This window comes from Ammospiza nelsoni, chromosome Z (assembly GCF_027579445.1).
Source record: "Ammospiza nelsoni isolate bAmmNel1 chromosome Z, bAmmNel1.pri, whole genome shotgun sequence".
Lineage (NCBI taxonomy): Eukaryota > Metazoa > Chordata > Aves > Passeriformes > Passerellidae > Ammospiza > Ammospiza nelsoni.
The window spans coordinates 57,829,507-57,851,787 of NC_080669.1; the positions used below are offsets into that span (position 1 = coordinate 57,829,507).

Sequence of the window (22,281 nt, forward strand, 5' to 3'; positions counted from 1 at the left end):
TCCACTTCTTAAAAGAACTTCAGGTCTATTTGAAGTCTATCTGTTTTCTGCATTCTGTCTTGCAAGACTACTGAACAGAAGTTCAGAGATTTCTTTCTTTCCACTCACCAGTGGAAAAGAAGTGCATAGGACTTCTGCAGCAGAAACCCCCAAGGTCAGCAGTTCCCTATCTTGCATCCAGCCTAAAACAAAATGCTTATCTGTGCAGAAGATGGCCTCAAGCCATAGATCTAAGCAGTATCAATCTCACCACCTTGAACTGTGAGGGCACACCACCTTTTTAAACGCTGATTTCCCCATAAACACATGTAACACGTACATTGGAGGAAATCAAAGCAAAGCAAACTGCTGTTGAAGTAAAACATCATGCATAAATAATTCTCTCACCAAGGAAAGAGAGTAGGACAACGGTTTAACCTGGATGTCCATAGGTACCTCAGTGACCCTGGGGTTAAGAAAATATAAAAGTGAAATAGAGAGGCTCAAGTACCTACTGCCAGTAGCTAGAGCTTCATGGCTTTCGTGTAGCAACATTGAATTAAATGTCTGAAGTTCTGGGCTCTAGCTTTCAACAAAACTGAAGAACTGGGAGGTTCTACAGAGAAAATTTTGAAAGCAGGATGATATAACCAAGAGGAGCTGGGCCAAAGGAGCTCAGTATGCACATGCCCTCAGATGGAGCACAACATTCTCTAAGGCAAATATCAGATAAAGCACATGAGAAAAAAACCTGCTAGCTCAGCGTTTTTGTAAATAGAGAAGTACCTTCCCCCCCTCACTGTGGTTACCACTGTGTTCAGAAAATAACTCCTCGGCCCTTCCCCCTCCTCTGACTGTACCACTACCACCAGCTGGCTGGGGTGACTGACAAACTGCATAACAAAATATTTAAAGTCATGATAGTAAAAATGCTTCACTATTATACTCAAGAAATGGTTTCCACTTGGGATTAGTTAATGGAGAAATATTTTGGGTAGTTTTTGCTCAAGGGGTTTCCTTTGCTTGCAGGGTCATTCAGAAAAGGCTCCCTGAACTTTGAACTGTATCTGCAAAGTGAGATAAACAAGAGCCATATAAATACCACAGCCCTTTTCCCCACACTGTTTCCTTCTGCAGCGGAGCCAGGCAGAGCTGCCAAGAAGGGGGAGGAGAAAAGGGTAAGTGTGCTGGGTTTGCTGTGAAAGAGCTTCATGACTTAAGATTTGGCAGAGTGTTTGCTTGTTTCTTTGGCTGAAAAGGCTGACTGTGGAAATTTCCGTTGGAAACTAAGTTGAAAGTTGAAATATGAAGAGAAGTATAAGGCAGGACATGGCTCCCCTGCAGCTTGCAGGGCACACAGCTGTTGCTGGGTGCTGCATGCCAGTGCTGCAGAAGGCTGCTGGAAAGGCAAGGAAGGATATAAAAATGTCATGAGAGTCTCATGTGTTCATAATGGATATAAGGGCAGGCTACTTTCCTGATGATGTGTGGAAAGAATGGAAAAAGGCTGTGTTGGTATATACTGGACCGCAGTTTATTCTCCAAAGTACTTTACCTAGAATGTCAGGAAAGAACTGTCAGGCACAGCTGGATTTCACAAATGCAGCAACAAATCACTCTTGCTTCAAAATGTCAATTATTATTAATCTTTTAGGCTATGACAAGATGGATGGAACATGTATTATTAATCAGAATCTATTGTTTCCAAACTGTTTTGTGGTCACTGTGAGACTTTGATGTAAGTGGTGAAATTGTACAATTCCACAACCTAGGACATGTTGGGGAGCAACTTTATAATTTTAAGTATTTCTTGATAATATGTGTTTAAGCGAAAACTGAGACGTTAATGGAATAAAATGAAAAGGTAATGATAGAATTTCTTATATGCTTTGATTTTCATAAACATTAACTGAACTAAGTATGGATATGAGATTTTATAAGATCTGAGGAGTCCTGAAATTCAGTTTCCATTTCTGGTTTTTGCAAAATTGTTTCTGGTGCCTGACTTCTTCATAGTTTTTTCTCAATGGGATTCAGATACTCCAGACTGACTTGTAAAAATTTTGAAGTATTTTTTATTATTTTCTGCTATGTTCTGTAGCACTTACTGTGTACTGAGATCTGCCGTTGGTGCATGTACTTTTAAGAGAGTGGAATTATCTGTAACTGGAGTGAACTGGTCTAGATTCTTCCTGACATAAACAGGCTTGCTACAATTTATTTAAAAAAACAAGAAACAAGGCCACTTTAAAATCACTGAAGTGTTAAAAATGGTCAAAAAGAAATTACAGAGAGAAAGATTAGTAGCGCTGAAAAAAAATCTAGTTATTCTGAATGTTTACTTTGTAGCTGTTCAAACACAGTAACAAAAAAACCCACAAAAACCTTCGAGCACCACAAAGAAAAAACACCTACCTCTATTAGAGAGGAGCTCTACTGAAAAACCAATGAAATTGAGCAGTAAACAAAGAGCTCAAATTTTTTCTCAGAGGAGTTTCTCTTTTCTTTTCTTTTCTTTTCTTTTCTTTTCTTTTCTTTTCTTTTCTTTTCTTTTCTTTTCTTTTCTTTTCTTTTCTTTTCTTTTCTTTTCTTTTCTTTTCTTTTCGAGCCAATATGCTGCCTTGTTTTCTTAAGGGAATTTCAGAGTTTGAAATTTGTTTAGGCATTGGCCTTACTTTGTTTGTTTTGTCTCTTGTCAGGTAAAGCCCAGCCATGTGGGCACGTCTGGGGCTAGTTCTGGCCCTCTGTCTCCTCCCAGGAGGAGGGACAGAGATCCAGAACTGCCAGGAGGCCCCAGAATGGCGTATTGGGGAGGAGGACCCCATGTGGAACTCCAGAGGCTCGGTGACAGTGGTGGCTCTCCTCCAGGCCAGCTGATTATTGTGCCTGCGGCAGGCTTCCAGGTAAGCGTGGATCTCGTCCCGATTTTTGTTATCCAGCTGAGAATGCTTCGTGTGCCCTGCCACAGACGCACTCAGATGGACTCTAGCTGCCCCAAATGCCACCATCCCAGCTGGCATGTGTGACCCAGTGACCTGGCTCACTATCAGCAGAAGGGTTCTGTGCCAGTGGGCAGGATCCTTTATCTCTTGACCTACTCCTGACTGGCAGATCATCTTCTCCAAATTAGCTTTCCAACATAATAAATAGTATGATCAACTTGACATGAATGAAACCCAAGCCACCGGCACACCCAACAGAAACAGCAACAGATGATTAATGCAGCAAAAATGATGAAGCTAAGAAATACTGCAATTCTTTAACATTGTTAGATCACCTGAAATAGAGAGATTTGTGATCACTGATTTCTTATGTAAAACCTGTAGGGGAAAAAATAAACTAAAACATGTGCTTTTCATGTGGCTTTTCAGCCTACGTTCAGAGATCCAATATATATTTTAAAAATCCATAAGCTAAGATAAATACTGTCCTATCAGAAAATTGATGAAGCATTCAAGGAAGTCATCAGTGTTAGGTTTTCATCCAAGACCTGGGACATGGGTGCTCTATTTTCTAGAACTTACTCCTTGCAAATAATTAGCTATCATGACAGTAACAATAGCAATAAAATAATTTCAAGCTGAGCCAAACAGGAATTGCATAAAGCTCTTATCTTTGATTCATTTAGGAATTGTGAAATTATTTTGGTTTAAAAATTCATAGTGCCAGTTTCAGATTTGGATTTTAGTCACAGTGAGAACACCTTAGTTTGCCCCTCTAGGCTGCACTTACATATCATAATAGGCGTTGCAAATTTATTAAGAATTTGATTTTAAAACATCTGTGGCTTCATCAAAGTTAAAACTGGGCTTTGTGTTTGGCTTTCAAAGTAGTTGGGTTCGGTTCTTACATTTTAGAAAAAACTGAAGAATGTTCCACATTCTAGACTGTTTCTCATAGCTGAAAAATAAAAGTTTTCTAGAGCAATTCTATAGGAAAAATACAATCGAAATGGAAGAAACTCCACATCATACAGGTCTAATAAAAGCAAGATGGAGCATATTAACTTTTGTGTCAAATCTCATGATTCTCTAATGATTTATGGTCTTGCTTCTTTACATTCCCACTAGTTTGGAGGACCTGCGAGTAAAGTTAGAGAATGAAGGATTGGTCAACATCTCGTATGTGGTTGTCAACCATCAGGGAGCTCAATCCCGGAGGGAATTTCACCTACTGAAAGAACGTGTTTCAGACTACATTACTGTCTACCAGCAAGATGAGCACCAAGAGGATGTGTGGACTACTTTAAATGGAAACAAGGATGACTTTCTTATCTATGACAGGTGTGTGCTTACAGACAAACATGGGAAAATATTTGCATGTATTTTGAGTAATGATTTGCAAATCTCTATAACATGTCATTGATATGCAAAAAACAAAGACATCATGCTCAGCTTCTAAGCTGAACTATGTGAAGCGCTAGTATTTACTGGAAAAACAAAGTTACAAAAGCAAAATCTGCTTTTACATAAGTAATTTTTGAATAAATATTTTTTCTTTATAATTGCCATGGATTTAGATGAACATAAGTGAGTGAGAAATTTGGTAACATGTTCATTTTTTGGTAGCATATTTATTTTCATATAACTTCATTACATCCATGCATGTCAAAGTGGAATCTTTTATCTCATGGAAACTTTTTGAGGAGAGTTGTTGAAAATGCCATGTAGATATAAGGAAAAATTAGGTAAAACATTAGGTAAAACTTAAAACTTCAGAAGAAAATTGCTTTTTGATATAGGATTCTTCCACAAGTATATTTTGGCAGCACCAGCAGGAACTGTAGTTGAAATCCCAATTTTTTGATTTTGATGTGATGATAGTTAATTGAAAAATCCTACACTTCAAACATGTCTATCCTTGTTACTTTATATTACTGTGATGAACATTCCAAGTTCATACTAAACCATAATAAGCTTAATACAGAGTTAGAAAGTTACTCCTTTTCTGTAATATGATGAATTTGAACAAATTAGCTACATGAGGTTTGTGGGATGAAGCTGGCAGTGGAATGAATGATCTTGAATGTTACAGCAGCAAATATGCCCAAGTAAGGAAGGCTGATGTCATACAACAGACAAAGAGAGCAGTGCTGTATTTTGTCTGGGACGGAGCCCAGACACCTTGCTCAGAGCATTTGGAAGGTTGACCAGGTCTGTGCTCTTGACACACAGGGTATGTGTACATTATGAATTCGCTTAGCACTAGCCTGGCCATGATCTGTGATGGGTCTAGGAATCTCTGTTCTTATTGTGCCTTAGCCACACAAGCTTTGCCTGCTGCTGGTCCTAAACATGCAGTCCGCATATGGGGAGCTAAGGCCAGGGGACTGTGTGTTGGCACTGAACAAGCTGCCCATGTGTACAGGTTCTGGCATTTTCTACAGCTCCTCTGAGCAGATCAGTTGTTCAGTCAAGGGCATATCAGAACCCTCAAGTGCAGACAGGAGGCAAGCAAGCACTGTAACAATCCCCTCATGCACAATAAATCAGTAATGCAGGTGCACCACAGTGTCCATCCCAGTCAGAATACCTGTCAGGCTGCATAAAAACACCTGGTTAGGGTGCAGCGACCACTATGCAAAGAACCCTTCTCATTATCCCAATGGGTCTGTAACAAGTGCACCTCTGCCAGTCTTTAGTGCCACTCTAGGACAAGGCTTCTGGCAGTGCAGCTACCACATCAGCCAGAAATGATGCTTCGCATCCTGGCCAGTGCAGCTGAGCAGGCAAGCATTGTAAGGAAGATACTGGATTTGCCTGTGAACTGGAACAGAAACACTCCTTGTGGAACTGTACAGTGTGGGTGGATTGGTGCAAGTAAAGTGAGATCATAAGAAAAGGGATTTAGTTGTAGGTATTTGTAACCACAGAGTCCTTTCTCTCCTTAGATGCGGCCGTCTCGTGTATCATCTGGGTATGCCCTACTCCTTCCTGCATTTTCAATATGTGGAAGAATCTATTAAGATTGCATACTGCGAAAACAAGTGTGGAAACTGCTCTTACATGGTATTTTCTTGTCTCATTCTGTGTATAATAGAAAAGTGGATTTGATTGGTATTTAAAAAATTATTTCAGTGTGTTTAATAAAAAAATATATGATTTTGAATTTACATATTTCATGCATCTTGACAGATAGCTTTTAAGCATTTTTCTAAGCAAATGATATTTGATTTTGAATAGACTGATTGCCTATCTGAATTCCTGTCCTTGATAGAAATGCAAGTAATTGTCAGAAATGTAATGCAATCTTGGAGAGTAATTCTGATTGTAGAGCTATAGAGGTAGTGAGCAATTAACTACTCTAATTTTGTGGGATGGGTAAGTACATATTTTTTTTAAACCCAGGAATCAAACTCTAGCTGGTTTGTGTTACTATTTATTGTAGTTTGCATTTAAACACAGTCTACAGGAGTTATTTTAAAAAAGTGATAATACAAGGTGACAAATTATTGTTACTGCTATAAAAGAAGGGTAGCTTTCTTTAGTGAATCATTCAAGACCAGAAATACTTCTAAAGATTATCAAGAAATGTATATACTTCATGGAAGTTCAACAAAAATAATAGTTTTTGATCCCATTGTGCAGCATTCTAGCTAAATGTAGACCATAGACAGGTCAGATGTAGGATCTAGGATAAGAATAATTGTTATTAGCAATTACTGGAATTATAATTGCTAAAAAGCCCTGTCTAGTTGACAGTGGTGTGACAGCACAAGGCTATTTCTTATATATTCATATGTTCAGCAAAATAGCGCTAATAACTTAAAAGTGTCTTTCATGCTCTGCAAAAATGCCAGTTAATCTTTTACATCTAGTTTAATTTAATACAGTGCCCTGTATTTAATGCAAGCGTCTGTTTTTCAGGAACCTGATATTGATGGTGTCTGTGAAAACATCACTAAAAAAGCAGTTGAAGAGTTGTCAGAGATAGAACCTGAGCCAACAGACCAGCATTCCCAGACCAGCCCGCACAGACATGGACACCACCACCGCCGCCACCACCACCGCCACCATCACCAGGGCAGTCGTGATCCCAAACACGAGAACCACCAGGCTGCTGCTGAAACTGACAGACATCATCCTCACAGCGCCTGGCGCCACAGGCTTTTTGGCCGTCACAGACACGATCAGACAGGTAGTCAGGAGCACGTAGACACTGCCCCTCCAGGAGAAATTGTGGAAATTCCACAAGATAAAAAACTACAAAAGAAAGGGAAAAACAGCTGCAAAAACCAGTTAACCTGAAATTGGCAGACAGGATCAGACTCTACCTCTGGTAGCTGATCCTGTCATTGTCGACACCTTCTGTTTGAAGAGCTAGGGAATTCTGTCACCTGACAGTGTCGCGGAGCGTTACCAAATTCTTGCAGGTGACACGGGCAGCTGGCAGCAGAGGATGTCACTGAGTCTTGACAGTGCCGTCTGCTCTCTGCTGCCTGACATTCATCACCAGCAGGAGCAAGTGAAACTAGTGACACCTGACAGTGACAGGAAAAGGCAAGGAACTGATCCTGAAAAACAAACTAAGCACCTTCCAGAAAAAAGGGAGTCACACTAGCTCAGTTAATATACTTGCAAGAGCAGAAAAATGAACAGATTAAGTGTTTTTATTGCCCCAAATTCAAAATTGTGCTGACAGGTATGGGAAAATTGCAAAGAAGGGTATTTTTAGAGCAGCACTCTTAGAATGATTGAATATCTGTCTAATTCCATCAGTGAAAATCTTCATGATCTAAAGGAATTTGGTTGACTCCTAGTTTGTTTTTCAGTTCCACTGGGAAGGTGTCTGCATTCTCGATTAATTTGTCTTTCTTGTTTCTCTTCTAACATTCTGCTTGCATTTGTGAGGACAGGAGCATAAACTATGACCTAGGGGCTCCTGTCTGAGGTTTTGCAATCAAGAACAGAAGAAAACCAAGACAGATACTTTAATCATTTTACATTAGGAAGACAATGGATTTGAAGTTTGTTTTTTTTTCTAACCTGGGGATACAAATCATGTAAAAGCAAAACTTACTCCTAAGCAATGTGACAGAATAATTCCACATAAAAATGTAATATATAGACAGTAACTGCTTTATTTTTAAGTAACAGATTGATATACTTAACTTTGACAAAGCTTTTTTAACAAAGCTAAGAGCTTTGTGGCTCTTAGGTACAATAAGAGTGTCCATTAATGCATACTGCTACAGCATGTAAAATCCTACTGAATCAATTAGATCATCCTGAAGTGAGAAATAGCGTCAACAACTGAGAGTCAGAATCAAAAAGAAGGTGGGATGAAACAAGTTTAATCTTGGTGTAATGTTGATCTTTGTTTATAACAATGCTGAATTTGATAAATCTGTACCAATTAGCAATCCATATCAATTAACATAATATACCACTTAAACTTGTATCACTTCTCTGTCTATAGCCTAGCATTCCTAATGTTTGATTAACTGAATGGAAGTAAATCCAGTTGTTCGAAGGATCCTGGATGAAGAAGAGAATATTCATGAAAAGAAAACTGCTATGAAAGCATACACCATAATTAATGACGGTTTAATAGGGAAATTACTACTCCTACAAAACCTGAACCTTTTTATTGTGAATGCTGATTAGCAAGAGAGTAGCTTTGAATACATACAGAATGCATGCCTTTGGAATGTTTGACAAGAGTGTTTTCAATAAAACATACTTTCTTCATATCTTGTTTTTATTTTGAGATGCAGAATTTGAAACACTGAAATACTTCAAGTCATTTAGTCAGAATCTCCTCCGTTTGAAGGGCAGGTCTTGACCTTTATTAAGACGTTGCTCCAAATCTCTTATGGTGTTTCGTAGAATTTCAATTTCCTTGTTTTTCTCTTCCTGGAGATGCTGCAGCTTCTGCAAAAGTACAGGCAAAGGCTTCATTCTTAAACATCACATAAAATTGTGTAACAATTTGTTTTGCTACTGCAAGTAAGATATATTCTAATAAGAATATTTTCCTCAGTATTTTGTATCACAAAATTACAAAAACTATTTCCCCAGAATCCTGTTTTTCTGTCATCCCAAAGTTTTAAGCCTACAAAAAAAAAAAAAAACAAAAAAAACCCAAAAAAAACAAAACAACAAACAAAACTCAAACCCCAAGCATATGCAGAGTATTATATCAGTGTCACTGATGTCAGATCTAAGTTTCCAGGTTAACAATTCTGCAGTAAAACAACCTCACATGTTGCTCTTCATTGTTGCTTTCCTGCGGTAGTATCAGTATGTCAAGAGCCATGACAGTTGGAGCTGATGATCTTAAAAGCCTTTTCTATCTTAAATTATTCTATGATTCTATGAATTGGGTTATGTAGAGGTGGGAGGGGCGTGTGGGAGAGAGCACATGGAGAAGCCCCAGGGAACTCCTGTTTCAAACACCCTGGAACAGTATCTATGTGCTGCACCCTATGAAAGCACCTACCCTTCGATAGATACTTTGTGGCAAGACTGAAGCGTCTGAAAAGGCCTTGGTGGTCTTATCCTGAGCTCTTGCCAATTTAGCATTGAACTGAAAGAATCGGGCAAAGACAAAACGGTGAGAATGAACGGGGGCAGGGGAAGGTATATTAAATATGTCAAGCATAATTTTCACTTTTTATTAATTGTATTCTTTTACCTGAGAGTAGTAGCAGTAAGCCTTTCTACTAAGTCTAGAGAAACAAGGCTGCTTATATTTATTTTAAGAAGAATGCAGTTACAAACTGTATTTCTTTAAAAGAAGCCTCAAAGTTTTGCAAAAGTAGTACAAACATGATCAACTAAAACCATGTAGATAAAAAAGATGCTTCTGAAAAAAAGAATAAAATTGAAGGCTTCTCAGCCTCATATCTACATGAGGAGAAAATACAGAAGGTGCTAATATCCTTCAGAACCATCATTCTTCTCTTACGTTCCAAGGACAAGTCAGCCTGAACACTGCCACATCTTATTTCTTTTTTGTTGTGTGAAAGGTTTGACGTATTTCCTTAATTCTTTCTTTAATGAGAGTGTTTTAAAACATGAGCAATGAAATACATGTTGAATGCTCTTGCTTCAATCTCTGCAGGATTAGAAATTTTTTTTTACTTTTATTTTAAAATATATGTATTCTCACCATTCAGAAATTAAAACCAAGAAAGTTAAGCAGAAGACATTGTTGCATTTTTTAATAGCTCAAAATCTAAAACTGTTTCTAAGTAATTTAATTTGGAACAAGAAGAGAGCCACCTTCAGTCTCCCTACATAGTAGGTGGAACTTGACTCCTGAGCAGGAGTCAGTTACCATTGTGGAAGGGAGTACCTGCCACTGATCCTCATAAAGACAATAAATAATTAAGTTTTCTAGATTCCATCATATTACTTTGTTAAGTACTAATTAATATTTTTTCACTACACAGTCTCTTTGAAGTTTACCCAATGCCCAGTTCATCTTTAAGTCAGCTTTGTAATGCATACCTCTATCTGCAGTTTAATTATTTCATTCTGCTTCTCTTCATTTTGAATTTTCAACTGTCTAGTTAGCTCTAATATTTCCAGTTCTTTTTTCTCTCTCTCTTCTCTATACTCCATTTCTTTTACTTCAACTAGCAACACAGTAACACCAAAATTATTATTATAGTAGATGAAATAAAATAGATGAACATCATAAAACATCATTTTCCAAATTTAAAAACTTTCCTGAACATCAGGTAAACATTTCACTGGAAGACAATTCAAGCAAAAACCATACTGAAACTATATGAAAACCACACTGTCCTTTTAAAAAGACACCGGTAAGATGGTGTCTTTTTTAAAAAGGCATATAATTTACAAAAACTTTCCTTGTTTTCATATGGATGACCAAAAAAATCCTACTTTTTAAGGTTATATCTCTAATGGAGCAAATGAACATAGAAATCAGTTTTTTCCTCACTGAAGTACTATTTATTTGTGAAAATAATGTTCTACTCTCCTGAACACAGATAGAAGATTCAAACAGCAATCTAGCTTACAGTTCAAAGGTTCCAGTTGACACTTAACTCAAAATTTCATTCCTTCTGATCTTTATGCCCACATTCCCAGCATTTGTTCTATCTATCTGGGAGTTTCTGCTCATCCTGTGTTGCTGTACTATTGCTTCATTACCACTGTCTGCTCTCTTCATCGAAAATAAAATTGTATTAAACACTGCCCACTTCTAGCATTCACATGTTTCCACCAAGAAGTGGAACTCATATTTATCCTAGACAAAACACAGCATCTACAGGTGACACATTGCTAAAGCATTCAGTCTTCAGAGAACTTACATTTTTTCCTTGTATCGCAATTCAGCTGCGTTATTTCTAATTTGTGGTCTTCCTCTTTGTTTTTAATTTCTGTCATGAGTTTCTCAATTTGATCCTTATACTCCTGTGAAGGTAAAATGTTTTGTAAAGATCTTTCAGTTTCTGTGCTCTTAGCCTTCTGCAAAGCACAACCATCATGTAAAAATATACAGTACTATATAATTCAGTACTTGTTTTATCCTCAGTCTTGTAAATTTAAATGCCCAATTACTTACACAGTCTGGCTGGAGTCCACAGATTAAAAACATAGCAGATTTCATTGTATTACAGCTATCTGTTAATATAAAATTGGAAACTGTACTTCTTAGGAGAACAGGCAAATGGAGAGGTAATATTCCCTTCCAGAGAACAGGATCTGACACAATGATGCAGTTAGTTAAGGGACAACAGTTTCACCTTTGTGGGTTTTTGACTCAAGGATTGCATGATTCAAGTGTGTGTTTTGTTAGTATTGCTTGCACAAAGAATTCACAATTCCATGTTGGCAGCAAGAGACACATCAGTGATACCAGCAGCAGTGATGCTACTGCCACTGACGTACAAAGTTTGAAGATGCCAGTTATAAATTTACTCCAGTAGGGACTCCAGAATTTTCAAGGAATTGTCTGTAGCTGCCACTATTGAGGTGCTGACTCCAAAGCTCTTGTTGCAGCCTTCTGACAAGATTGCCACTCACCAGAGCAGTGCCTCGGGACACTCACCAAGGCAGTCACTGACTGGGGATCAGGATATGGGAACGTGGTCAGGCGCCTTCAGAATGACACCAGGAAGTCCCACCATGCTCACATGTGTTTAATAGGTGAAATAATAGTTTATCATATCCTTCAGAAGGCAATACTCATTTTTTACTTGAACAGTCAAGATAATAGCTCTACTGATACTAATATTTAAGTTTAACTTATAGCACAAACACAGGCAAAGGAAATCAGCAGTGAGATTCCTGATCCTAAACAGATAACACATCTGCACTCTCCACACGGAGAACTATGAAAACAGAGAACTATGACTAGTGCTGCTGGTTTTACCTCCTTTGCAAAAATGAGTGCCATAGATACAAAGTACAGAGATCATATATGGAATTTATTATGAGGTACAGATAAGAAATAGAGACTTACAATCTTTGTAATATTTATTCCTCAATAAACTGGACAAAATTCAGACCACGCCTGATTCTCTGGCAGCGCAACCAGACATCTTCAATGTGAAAATCCTACTCCCACATGAAATTTTTTTTTTAGTGCAAGGGATTAGAATGATGATGATGAATTTGAATTTAAAGCTAAATACAGCTAAAAAACCCCGAGTGCATCTTAAATTGAGCCAAAGTTCTCAGCACCAAGGAATTTTGACCTCTTAGTTCTTCTACACCTTCTCACATGGAAACTATCATGAGAACAATCCTTCTCTTTTTACACATGAAAAATATTAACAGAAGAGCACTAATAAGAGTATCAATAGCAGATACTAAACAAAAAGATGTACAGCATAATAGAGATGCAGTGTTATTCCTTTACCTAAAGAATGATAATTTGTGACATACCTCTTCACAAGTCTTTAATTTATCTTCCAAGATGTGAATGGTTCCCCTCAGTCTATCATTTTCATCTAAATAAACAAAAACTATATGGTACACTGCAAAGTACATTTTGACAATTTCTTTAGCATGAAAGAGGAATAAGGAAATTACTTGTGTTTTTTGACTTTGCTGAACTTTGAGGAACTATTTTTGTAGACATAATCATCGTTACAGAACCACATACTGTCTGTTTCCATTTTTTTAACAAGAAAAATCATAGTTTAGGTTTAATCATAACATTTACTTGGTATTACTACTTAGAACTTTCTTTAGGCTTCTAATAAATGATGCATTCAGGAAAATTTAGATGCAAATTTCTTTGACTCAGGAAATAAAAGACTATTATCATGGCTACAACAGATTCAAATGGGAAGATACAAGTTCTTCAGTACCTGTTCCCCAAAAATCAGAAAACTATGCAAACACAGAATTTAAAGAAAATAGATTTTTAAAAATTATTAGTATCAATTTAAGTATTAAAAACATCTGTATACTTCCAATGCTAGAGGTTTATTTATATATGTTAATATGCCTTGAATGCATAATCGTTATAAAGTTAACTTCATGGTGTGCTGCTGAGCTGTAGTATAAAAATATAGCAAACACTTATTTTTTTTTCAAGTAAAAATGAGTAGTTGTCAATGTGGATAACAGCAATAACAGCAATAGTTGTTAATGTGGATAACAGCAATAACAGCAATAGTTGTCAATGTGGATAACAGCAATACATTTAATAACATTGTATACTAAGAATTAAGACTCGCTGGTTTAACACAGTGATAAAAACTGCATAAACACTTGAATAGTCTACAATCTAACAGCTGACTGATACTTTCTCACCTTTTGTAAAATTGCCTATGTTATGCTACAATGAATTTAAAGCACAACTATTGATTAAAAGAACCTTCCGGAGGCAGTTACTAAGTAAACTATGGCAATAATGGCAAGAGACATTTATTACTGTGCACGATTGATTTAAGAAATTGTTTTTTGTTTCTCTTTGCCTGCCAGTAAGTTTCTGTGTCTGAAAAAATTCAGTAAAGTTAAATGAAAAAATTAAATGCCTGCTCATTCGAAATTACAGTACAGCATATATATAAAATAGCATTTTTTGCCTTTACCTTTCACGTTACACTGGTTTTCAATGGTTTGTGTTAGACCCTTTATCACATTCTGTAGAGCACTGCACTCTGAAAGAAATTAAAGACCCAGTATTTTTGAATAGTGTCTTTGCAAATTTACATTTTGTTCACAAAATTTTATCAAATATTTTGTAATAATTTTCGTTAAATATTACTCTAAGTCTTTTTACTGACTGTAGAGATAATAGATTATTATTACATGGTTACTGCTTAATTTTAGCTTTTAGTTTGATGATAGATTAAAATCAATTTTATGAAGCAATACAAACAATTTCATAAAAGTATTAAATGTTTGTTTCTAGTCAGAAAACAAGTATCTTTTTGTTTTCTGGGCAATACTAGAAGTTTTCCATATCAGCCTTCCAGCAATTTGATGTATTTAATGAAACTGACTTGCTTTCCTGACAGCATTTCTTTGGCAATTTTCTTTTCAACAAGACCAAGAGAATCCACTCATTGCAGTCTCTCACCCCTTTTTTACCCCTTTCTTGATGCATATAACATTCATCTTATGGCTCAACATAAGCTTTGAGAGATTCAGAATATGTGCTATGGTTCCATTATCTCATTTTATACAACAGAATTATATATGCAAGCTCCTATCAGTTTACACAGTTGTATTTCATAATTTTATTTTTAAAACTGAATTTTTAATATTCAAATACCATGCGTACTTCCTGTAATACAGGATTTGGTTTTCATTAATATGACTTTTATCCTTTATGTTCATTGTAAGTTTATCAGTAGAGTCACAAAACTGTCAAAGACTGAGAACAGCAGAGGCTCTACAACAGAGGTTGCTTACTTTTAAAACTTCTCTTTCTCTTTCCTGAGGACCACTGTGTTTCCTAAATGGCTTTTCATTTCCACAACACATCAAAGTTTGCTAAATAAGTTATTCATCTTATCAAACCAAAGCCCTTTTGAAAACTGTCTATCATACCGCTGAAGACTACATTACAAGTGAGGAAGATGAACTAAGATCCCAGCTAACAGGTTCAGTTTTCCGCTCCGTCTTTTTGACCGTCAGCCTAATCTTCCATCAAGTTTTTTCATGCAGCCGAGCACGTTAGCCAGACACCTTTTTCCGTTCCGGGTTTCCAAAAAAACACAGCAGAGGGAGCACGAGCAGCACAGAAACATTGCCTGCCCCTCAGTTCCTGTGCCGGATCAAAAGCAACTGTGGAAAAACCGTATTCACAGTCGGAAAGACGAGATCAGCATGCCCGTCTGTACCAACTAGTTGTACTACAAATTTCCTCCCATTTGAAAATGTATGGAAATTAACTCAGATGCTTGTAATTCATGCACAATTTGGAAAGACATCTGAGTCAACAGTAGAGCAGCAGCTAGTCTTTAAAAAGAATCACAATTTTTTAAGTGTAAGCCACTCTTTTGTACAGTCCCAAGAATATCTGCTTATCTTTCTTATCTTTAAAGGATATATCTTTGCAAATCTCTTATGTACTTAATTTTGCGACTGGAAAAAAAAAATCCTGGGAACCAAGAAGTTTTGCTTGCCTATATTAAGGAAGAGAAGCAGAACTTAATATTTGCAGCCTTGCAGATCACTGTCATAGCCTCTGTTATGGATCCTGTGTAGCTTATTCCCTGTAAGGAATACTGCCTACATAAAGAAAGACTGAACAGCATAAGTGTTCATCTGTATTTATAATTGATTTTTTAATAGGGTAATTACATCAACCACTTTTTCCTTTAACACCTTAGAAATGCCAAATAAATAAATACACAACCCTGAAGATGCTAAATAGAACCTCCTTAAGTATTTCAGACAAAAATGTGCTTTCTTTTAGAAAACTACATTAGAATTTAATTCAGAACTGTAGCATCACAAGAGTCTATTTAGACACCACAGAAAAGGTTTAAGAGTAGAAAATAAAGATGTCAGACTTGTATCTAAAATGGATCTGCAATTAAGTACACAAAACAAAAACTGGTTTCTTGAATCTCATCTTTTTTTTAAGCAAAGAATGTATCAACAGAAAATGATTAATTTATGATCTTTCAGAGAGTGTATATGCAGGCCAATCTGCCTTTCTTTTTCCATGTTATCCTGGATATAAGTGTTTCACTGCCCTCTCCCTTGATTTTTAGGTGTTTCCTTGTTCCTTTGTCTTTTTTTTCAGAATTTCCAATCTCCTTTTACCATGAACAGTTCTAGGAAAGACTTTTGACAAAGGTTTTTATAAAGAATTTAACTATTAGATGCAAAAGTTTTATTACTCTGATTCTGAATACCACATATGCTATTACCTCTTTTGAAGGGTCAGTATCAATTTAATAAAGGCACAAAGACCATTTCTATCAATTGCAAAAAGAAACATAAAAATAGTTTAGAAATGTTATAGACTTACTAATTTATAATCACTACACCAGCATTTCACATATTTTTGAAACACTCTTAATGTCATCACTACTATTCACAGGCTCTGCTCATCTCCAGTAACATGTTAACTGTTTTCCTGAAGGTTCCTGTGATACTCTCTGCTACAGTTTCTGTCAATTTTCTGTCCAAGGCTTTTTTTTGAAACTCTACTTTATGAGCACCAATAATGAATACAGTTCAAAATAATAAACTTACAAGCATTTCATGTCCTGATATTTGAAGGGTTTACCTTATTGGTAAGCGCATTAATCTAATAGTTTACCTTACTGGTAAGTACAGACTCACAGAATCACAGAACCACAGAAAGGGTCCTTACTGGGTTATCCCGCCCAACCTCTGTGCTCAGGCAGGCCATCCCAGAGCACATGGCACAGGATTGCACCCAGATGGTTCTTGAATGGCTCCAGTGGGGGAGACTCCACCACCTTTCTGAGCTTAACCTAACAGAGCAGCTGTGATAATTGTCTTTATTTCTAAATAAATTCTATCCCTTTGGTGTCTTACTCATATTTTACTTCATTATCATCAAATAGCTTTCAGAATCACCTCTTGGATGTCTCACACTGTTCCAATTTCCCGCTTTTCACTTCTTTTTGTCAATGTTACTAATATCTCTGCAATTACTCTTACTCATTGACCACGATCCTTGTCTTACAGCAGTTCTGTCTCCTGTCTATATCGGCACTATTCCTATGACTTCAATATTGTTAAGGTTTGTTTTTTCCTGACTATCCCTGTTGCTGAAACATTAGTTCATATTTCAGGCTGATTGCTCTGGTATTTTTACTTGGACTTCTGCCACCCATGCTTCTTTTTTTCGTCCTGTGTTTCAAAAGAAGCTCCAGAGCCTGTTCTCTTCAGTTATATCAGCGTTAACTATCTCAACAAATAATTTCTCTCTTATCTCATGAAAGCGAGGCAATACTGTTTACAAAGCTCAAATCTCTCTTCTGACTTTGATCTGTTTTCAGTCCATTCCTCTTGTTGCAGTCATCCCAGCAGTTCTGGTTTCCTAAGTTGTCTCTTTCATTTTCTCTGCTACCTTTTATATCATAGGTTCTATAGTAAGAATTATTTCTTCTTTTTGTCCAACTTTTCCTTTCCTTTTTTACAAATTGTTTTATATCAACCCACTCCTTTCTAGTTTCATCAATAAAGAAGCCTCTTCTGTTTCTGAGTGACTGTCCTGCACTGTCTGACTTTTGTGCTTAACAGAGAAACTAGTGTTTCTGACTCAAACCAAAGTTCCATCCACTTCACTATGCCACTTCACAATACACACTATGAGATAATTCAGGAAAGATGAAAAAAAAGCTAGATAAATGCTATCATTAGTACATCCTCTCAACTTCCCAAACAGAGAATGAAGGGGACAATGAGCGATACTGTCTTTGTGTTTAAAAGTTTGTTGTTTTAAATTTTTTTTTCATTTTTTAAAATTAATATATACTTCTGTTATGCACAGGCTTCTGTGGAACTGATTTAACTTTATTTTGTAATGTGTGGCAAAGTTCCTCCTTTTGTTAGCTTTAAATCAATATACAAGTTTTATTTCCATCTAGTTTTTTTATTACATTAGAAAATTAATATTCTATTCTGTAATCACTTTCTCTGTGCCATTCACAATTTTACAGCTATGAGTCATATCAGCTCTATTCTTTACCTTGGCTGAAAAATTCCCAGCCAACGAGTCTTCCCTCAAATGTCCCAAAATTGTGACCAAACTTGTGAAAGCCCCAGGTGCATTTTCCCCCATGCACCTTCTGGGTGTTTGGCTGGACACAAGTCCATCTCAGAAAGAGTATAGATGGTGACATTGAAAAAAAGGCTGGAGCAGATTCAGAAACAGCCATCCCTTCTTCCCATGGGAGCTGCTTGTAAACAGAGGTTTTTGCCCTTGGCCTATGCTGCAGTTGTGTGACAGGCACACACTAGACCCTGGTCATGACCTAGGGAGTGATTTTCTGGCTTGACATCAGATCTGCCTCTTCACTTGGGATTAAGTAGAGATCCTTGGGCCATGTCTGGCCTTTGTAACCATTTCTGAACTCCATTCTGACTCAGCCTCCGGAGTCACTCTCATCAGTACAGACTTGTTTTTTAATGTAGACTTTTGGCTGACCGTGGCAGTCCTCGCTGGGCCAGCCCTGCACGGGCGCAGTGGGAGTGAGCCTTGCACGGTTAAGCCCCTACATCCATGGTCTTTGTTACAGGAGTAGTTGCTGATTCCTTGTACCTTGCTCCCTCCTAGCAATACCAAGCCTTGCCTCCTTCCCTGTTACCTTTTCCAGTTGTGCTATTGTCTATCTTGAGATGTGTGGACCAGAACATGACATAAAAATCACAGACCTTACAGAGTCACAATGCTTATTTCTCTTTTTTTTCATCATCCTGCCTACCACAGTGTTTGCTTCTTTGTCTACTGATATTTTAAGAGAATACAAATATTTTAAGAGAATAAAAATATTTTATGAGAACTGTTTAGAGGACACCAAGACCTCTTTCCTGAAAAGCAACCGACTAACATCAACCATTGTTTATAAAAAATGCCTCCCATTTGTGCTCCTACTGGTCTCCATGTCCCCCGTCATCTTGTACCATGACTTTTTGGTCTATCTGAAGAGATTTATCATCATAAGCAAACTTTACTCACTCAATAGCTCAGTTTCCTTGCTCAGTTTCTGATTATGCTAAATTATCCAAGTCCTAGTGAAGACTGAAATAAAACCCGACTGGCAATCTCCCTCCTGTGTGAAACTAAGTTTATTCCTACCTTGCTTCCCAACTTTTAGCAGGCTGACTTCCCAGAGATGGAAGTCCTACAAAAGATGCACATTTCAGCTACTTTACAAACTACAGAAGAATAAGCAACCACAAATCCATGCTAAGCACTAGATATTGTTTCTCATTTCAAATACTCATCTGAAAACAGTTCTAGAATAAAACAAATCTTAATTTTATAGTTTTCCCTGTAATTCCTCCTTTGTTTCACAACTTTTTCATTATGATTATAGACTTGTAATTCCCACTTATAATGGTAAATTAGAAGTTTTATTAGCATCCATTGAACAGTCTGAATCCTCATAATATTAATATAAATATTAGTATTTACTATGAGATGGATTTCATTACCATTCAGGGTTAGGCATTACTGCTTTTTCCATATTTTTTCCCTGTTATTTTTTATGGCTGAAAATAATGGAAATATCTCTCAGAATTTCTTGAATACATGCAAAAATCATACCTATCTAATAAAGTAACTTACCCTCTTTTACTGATTCCTCCTTTGATTGGCTTAATGCTAGCAATCTGTTACATTTTTCCAGCTGATGAATCAGTAGGTTATTTGCATCATTGATTTCTGATATTTTCTAGAAAATTGGAGAGGGACTAACATTATATTAACATGTTTTAAGTTTTGAGTTTTAAGTGAATAAAAAATTTAACAATTCCACAATACTGCAGTCCAAACCTGTAATATTTCCCATTCAGGATATTCCTTTATATAGAAAAATGATACTAGACTTGAGATCCTTTACTGTTCCAAGTTTACCCTGCAGAACTAAGAATGCTGACTTACATAACGAGTTATAAACTATTTTCCTCTCAGTCATACAGCCCAGAGTCCGGGTCAATCCCCTGCAAGGTTCTTTCTACTGCTTTGCATATGAGGCTGTCAACACTCTTGCAGAGCAACAACTTGAACAATATGTGGGAATAGGAACTGGTATAATAAGTTTATTCCAAGAGAAATGCTAAATTTATTTCAGGTGCTCCTTTTATACTACCTCTAGTATGGATTTGCTGGCCAGGAATCAGCAGAAAGCTGATCAACATCAGTCTAAAAGAAACGCAGTACTGATTTTCTTCAGAGGGTCAATCATTGGAGAAATGACCCACACATAAGATAAAGGAAGATCAATGCATATGGAATGTAGGAATTCATGCTCCTGATAAGGGAATGACATTTTTCTAGGACAAGGAACAACTTCTGAAAGGATACCCCAGCATTAGACCATGTGGTCTAGCGAGGGGAGGTTGGAACTAGGTGGTCTATAAGGTCCCTTCCAGCCAAAACGATTCTGTGATCCTATGAAAGCAGTGCAATGCAGTTAATCTTCAACATCATCTTCCAGAGTCTTCCTAAGAAAGCCAGTTTGGCCTCTGGATGATTAAAATCCTAGCACAGAAACAAAGGCTTCTCAGATTTCACTCAGAGTCCACTCCTATGTCTCCAGGATACAGTCAATACAAAGAGCTTTCCAAAGGAAGTTGGTATTACAAGGCATAACAGTAATCTGATACAATTTAACATTTTCAAAAAAATTTTGAAAATGTCACACAATAATTATAGGTGGCAGTCTCAACATTTTTTACCTTCTTCACTTACTTTTTCTATCTCTGAGAAGTCATATAAAAGCTTATCAAGGTTCACTATACTGGTTTTTTTCATAGTTTCTTCATCACTATGATTCATTTATTTCTGGATCGTATAATCAAATGATGACTAGATATATGTAAAAAAAACCTATAAATTAATATATTTATCATTAACGCGACATAAAATCTAAGGCAAAAATGTAAGAATAACAAAGAAGACTCTTTTTAAAAATTAAAACTATTTTTGCATTGAAGATAAACTTCAGTCTATTTAAGATCTTGCATTTCTGGGAAATACAATGAATGTCAGAAAGCCCAAACAATACCCCCCAAGCTGATGTATTGTGGCTGAATTTGGAAAGTTTGCTGTAATTAAAAAAGTTAATCTGGATTCACTTCCATAGACAGAATAATGCACCGGGCACATATTATTTCAGCATCTTTTATCTGTGTAGATGCTCTAATACTTGGCTACTCAGGTTTAAAGGTACTTACATATTTTCTTATAAACAACAAGCGCTAAATCAGGGATAGGCACATAAACCTTGCTGCAGAATAAAAAGACAGTATTTTGAAAGGCACCCATATAGTTCCAGATTTTTAACATAACCCCTATTTTTGTAAATTCTACTTACAGAATCTTCAACATGTATTTGCAAGATGGATCTGAAATACACAACATGAATGCTTCTAAAAATATTCAAACTATTTCTCAACATCAGGCTCCATGAGACAAAAATTCCAATACCTACTAGTAAACCATGTGGTCCAAACAAAATCACCACTTCTATGTGGAAATGTGTGAACAGCCTTTTTACAAATAACAAAAAAATTGCAATCAGAGAGATGAACTAGAAGTTAAAATGTGTTCACTACCCAGAAACTGAATGAGTTTCCAGACAGAAATACTTGCAGTACAGTTAGGCAAAAATAGGTAAATACACAACACTAAGGAGAAACCAAAATTACATAACTGAGTAATTTTCTTAGTCATTCAATATTTACATGCTTTTGTGTATATGTAACTTCTCGAACAAAGCAGTAAGATATTGGTTCTGTGTGTTTAATATTTTTTCCTTGTGCCCACTCCTTCCTCAGTGATACTAAAACTAATTCATAAGCCAAAGCTCATTTTTTTACATTAACAGTTTTAAATTACAGAATATAGGAAACTTTGAAAAATTAATGCTTCTTAGTTAAATTAACGGGGATTTTGTTTTTTAATTAATTAGTAATCTTAATGACTTACAGCTTACTACAATGCAATGATTTGTCAAATTGGGGTTTAAAATATGTATTCAGAACACTCAAATTTTTAAAACAATTACCCATCCTAATATTCTGTTAGTTAATAGTCTAAATGTACACTATGAATGTCGGTCATTTGACTTTTCCAATCCTTATCATGGGCAGTATCTTATATTTGTCAATCGCCATTTTTTTCATTATACTTTTAAAACTGTGTTGTACTCTC

At 36.5% G+C, this 22,281-nt stretch overlaps 2 protein-coding genes across 3 annotated transcripts; one reads left to right on the forward strand and one right to left on the reverse strand.

Annotated features, from left to right (window-relative positions):
* Nucleotides 1-1,100: 1,100 nt before the first annotated feature.
* Nucleotides 1,101-8,669, forward strand: SELENOP (selenoprotein P). Of its 2 annotated transcripts, none has more exons than XM_059493175.1 (5): nucleotides 1,101-1,157; nucleotides 2,679-2,882; nucleotides 4,050-4,262; nucleotides 5,870-5,987; nucleotides 6,846-8,669. In XM_059493175.1, the coding sequence occupies exons 2-5, from the start codon at nucleotides 2,692-2,694 to the stop codon at nucleotides 7,506-7,508; spliced, it is 1,185 nt and encodes a 394-aa protein (XP_059349158.1). In that variant the 5' UTR covers nucleotides 1,101-1,157; nucleotides 2,679-2,691; the 3' UTR covers nucleotides 7,509-8,669. The 2 variants fall into 2 exon arrangements, with proteins under 2 accessions (XP_059349158.1, XP_059349159.1); XM_059493176.1 differs by having other exon boundaries at nucleotides 6,846-7,490.
* Nucleotides 8,670-8,729: 60 nt separating this feature from the next.
* CCDC152 (coiled-coil domain containing 152) lies at nucleotides 8,730-20,904 on the reverse strand. Its single transcript, XM_059493177.1, has 8 exons — nucleotides 20,818-20,904; nucleotides 19,693-19,798; nucleotides 14,000-14,068; nucleotides 12,843-12,907; nucleotides 11,264-11,366; nucleotides 10,434-10,561; nucleotides 9,421-9,507; nucleotides 8,730-8,852 (listed from the first exon to the last, which is right to left on the reverse strand). The coding sequence occupies exons 1-8, from the start codon at nucleotides 20,902-20,904 to the stop codon at nucleotides 8,730-8,732; spliced, it is 768 nt and encodes a 255-aa protein (XP_059349160.1).
* Nucleotides 20,905-22,281: the final 1,377 nt, after the last annotated feature.

What these genes read in the sequence shown, in the direction of transcription:
- CCDC152 (XM_059493177.1), bottom strand. Translation starts at nt 20,904, where the DNA reads ATGAATCATAGTGATGAAGAAACTATGAAAAAAACCAGTATAGTGAAC. An exon ending in ACTTCTCAGAGATAGAAAAA is followed by an intron (nt 19,799 to 20,817) that starts GTAAGTGAAGAA and finishes CCAATTTTCTAG; the next exon opens with AAAATATCAGAAATCAATGA. An exon ending in CACAAAGTATCTATCGAAGG is followed by an intron (nt 8,853 to 9,420) that starts GTAGGTGCTTTC and finishes GTACTTTTGCAG; the next exon opens with AAGCTGCAGCATCTCCAGGA.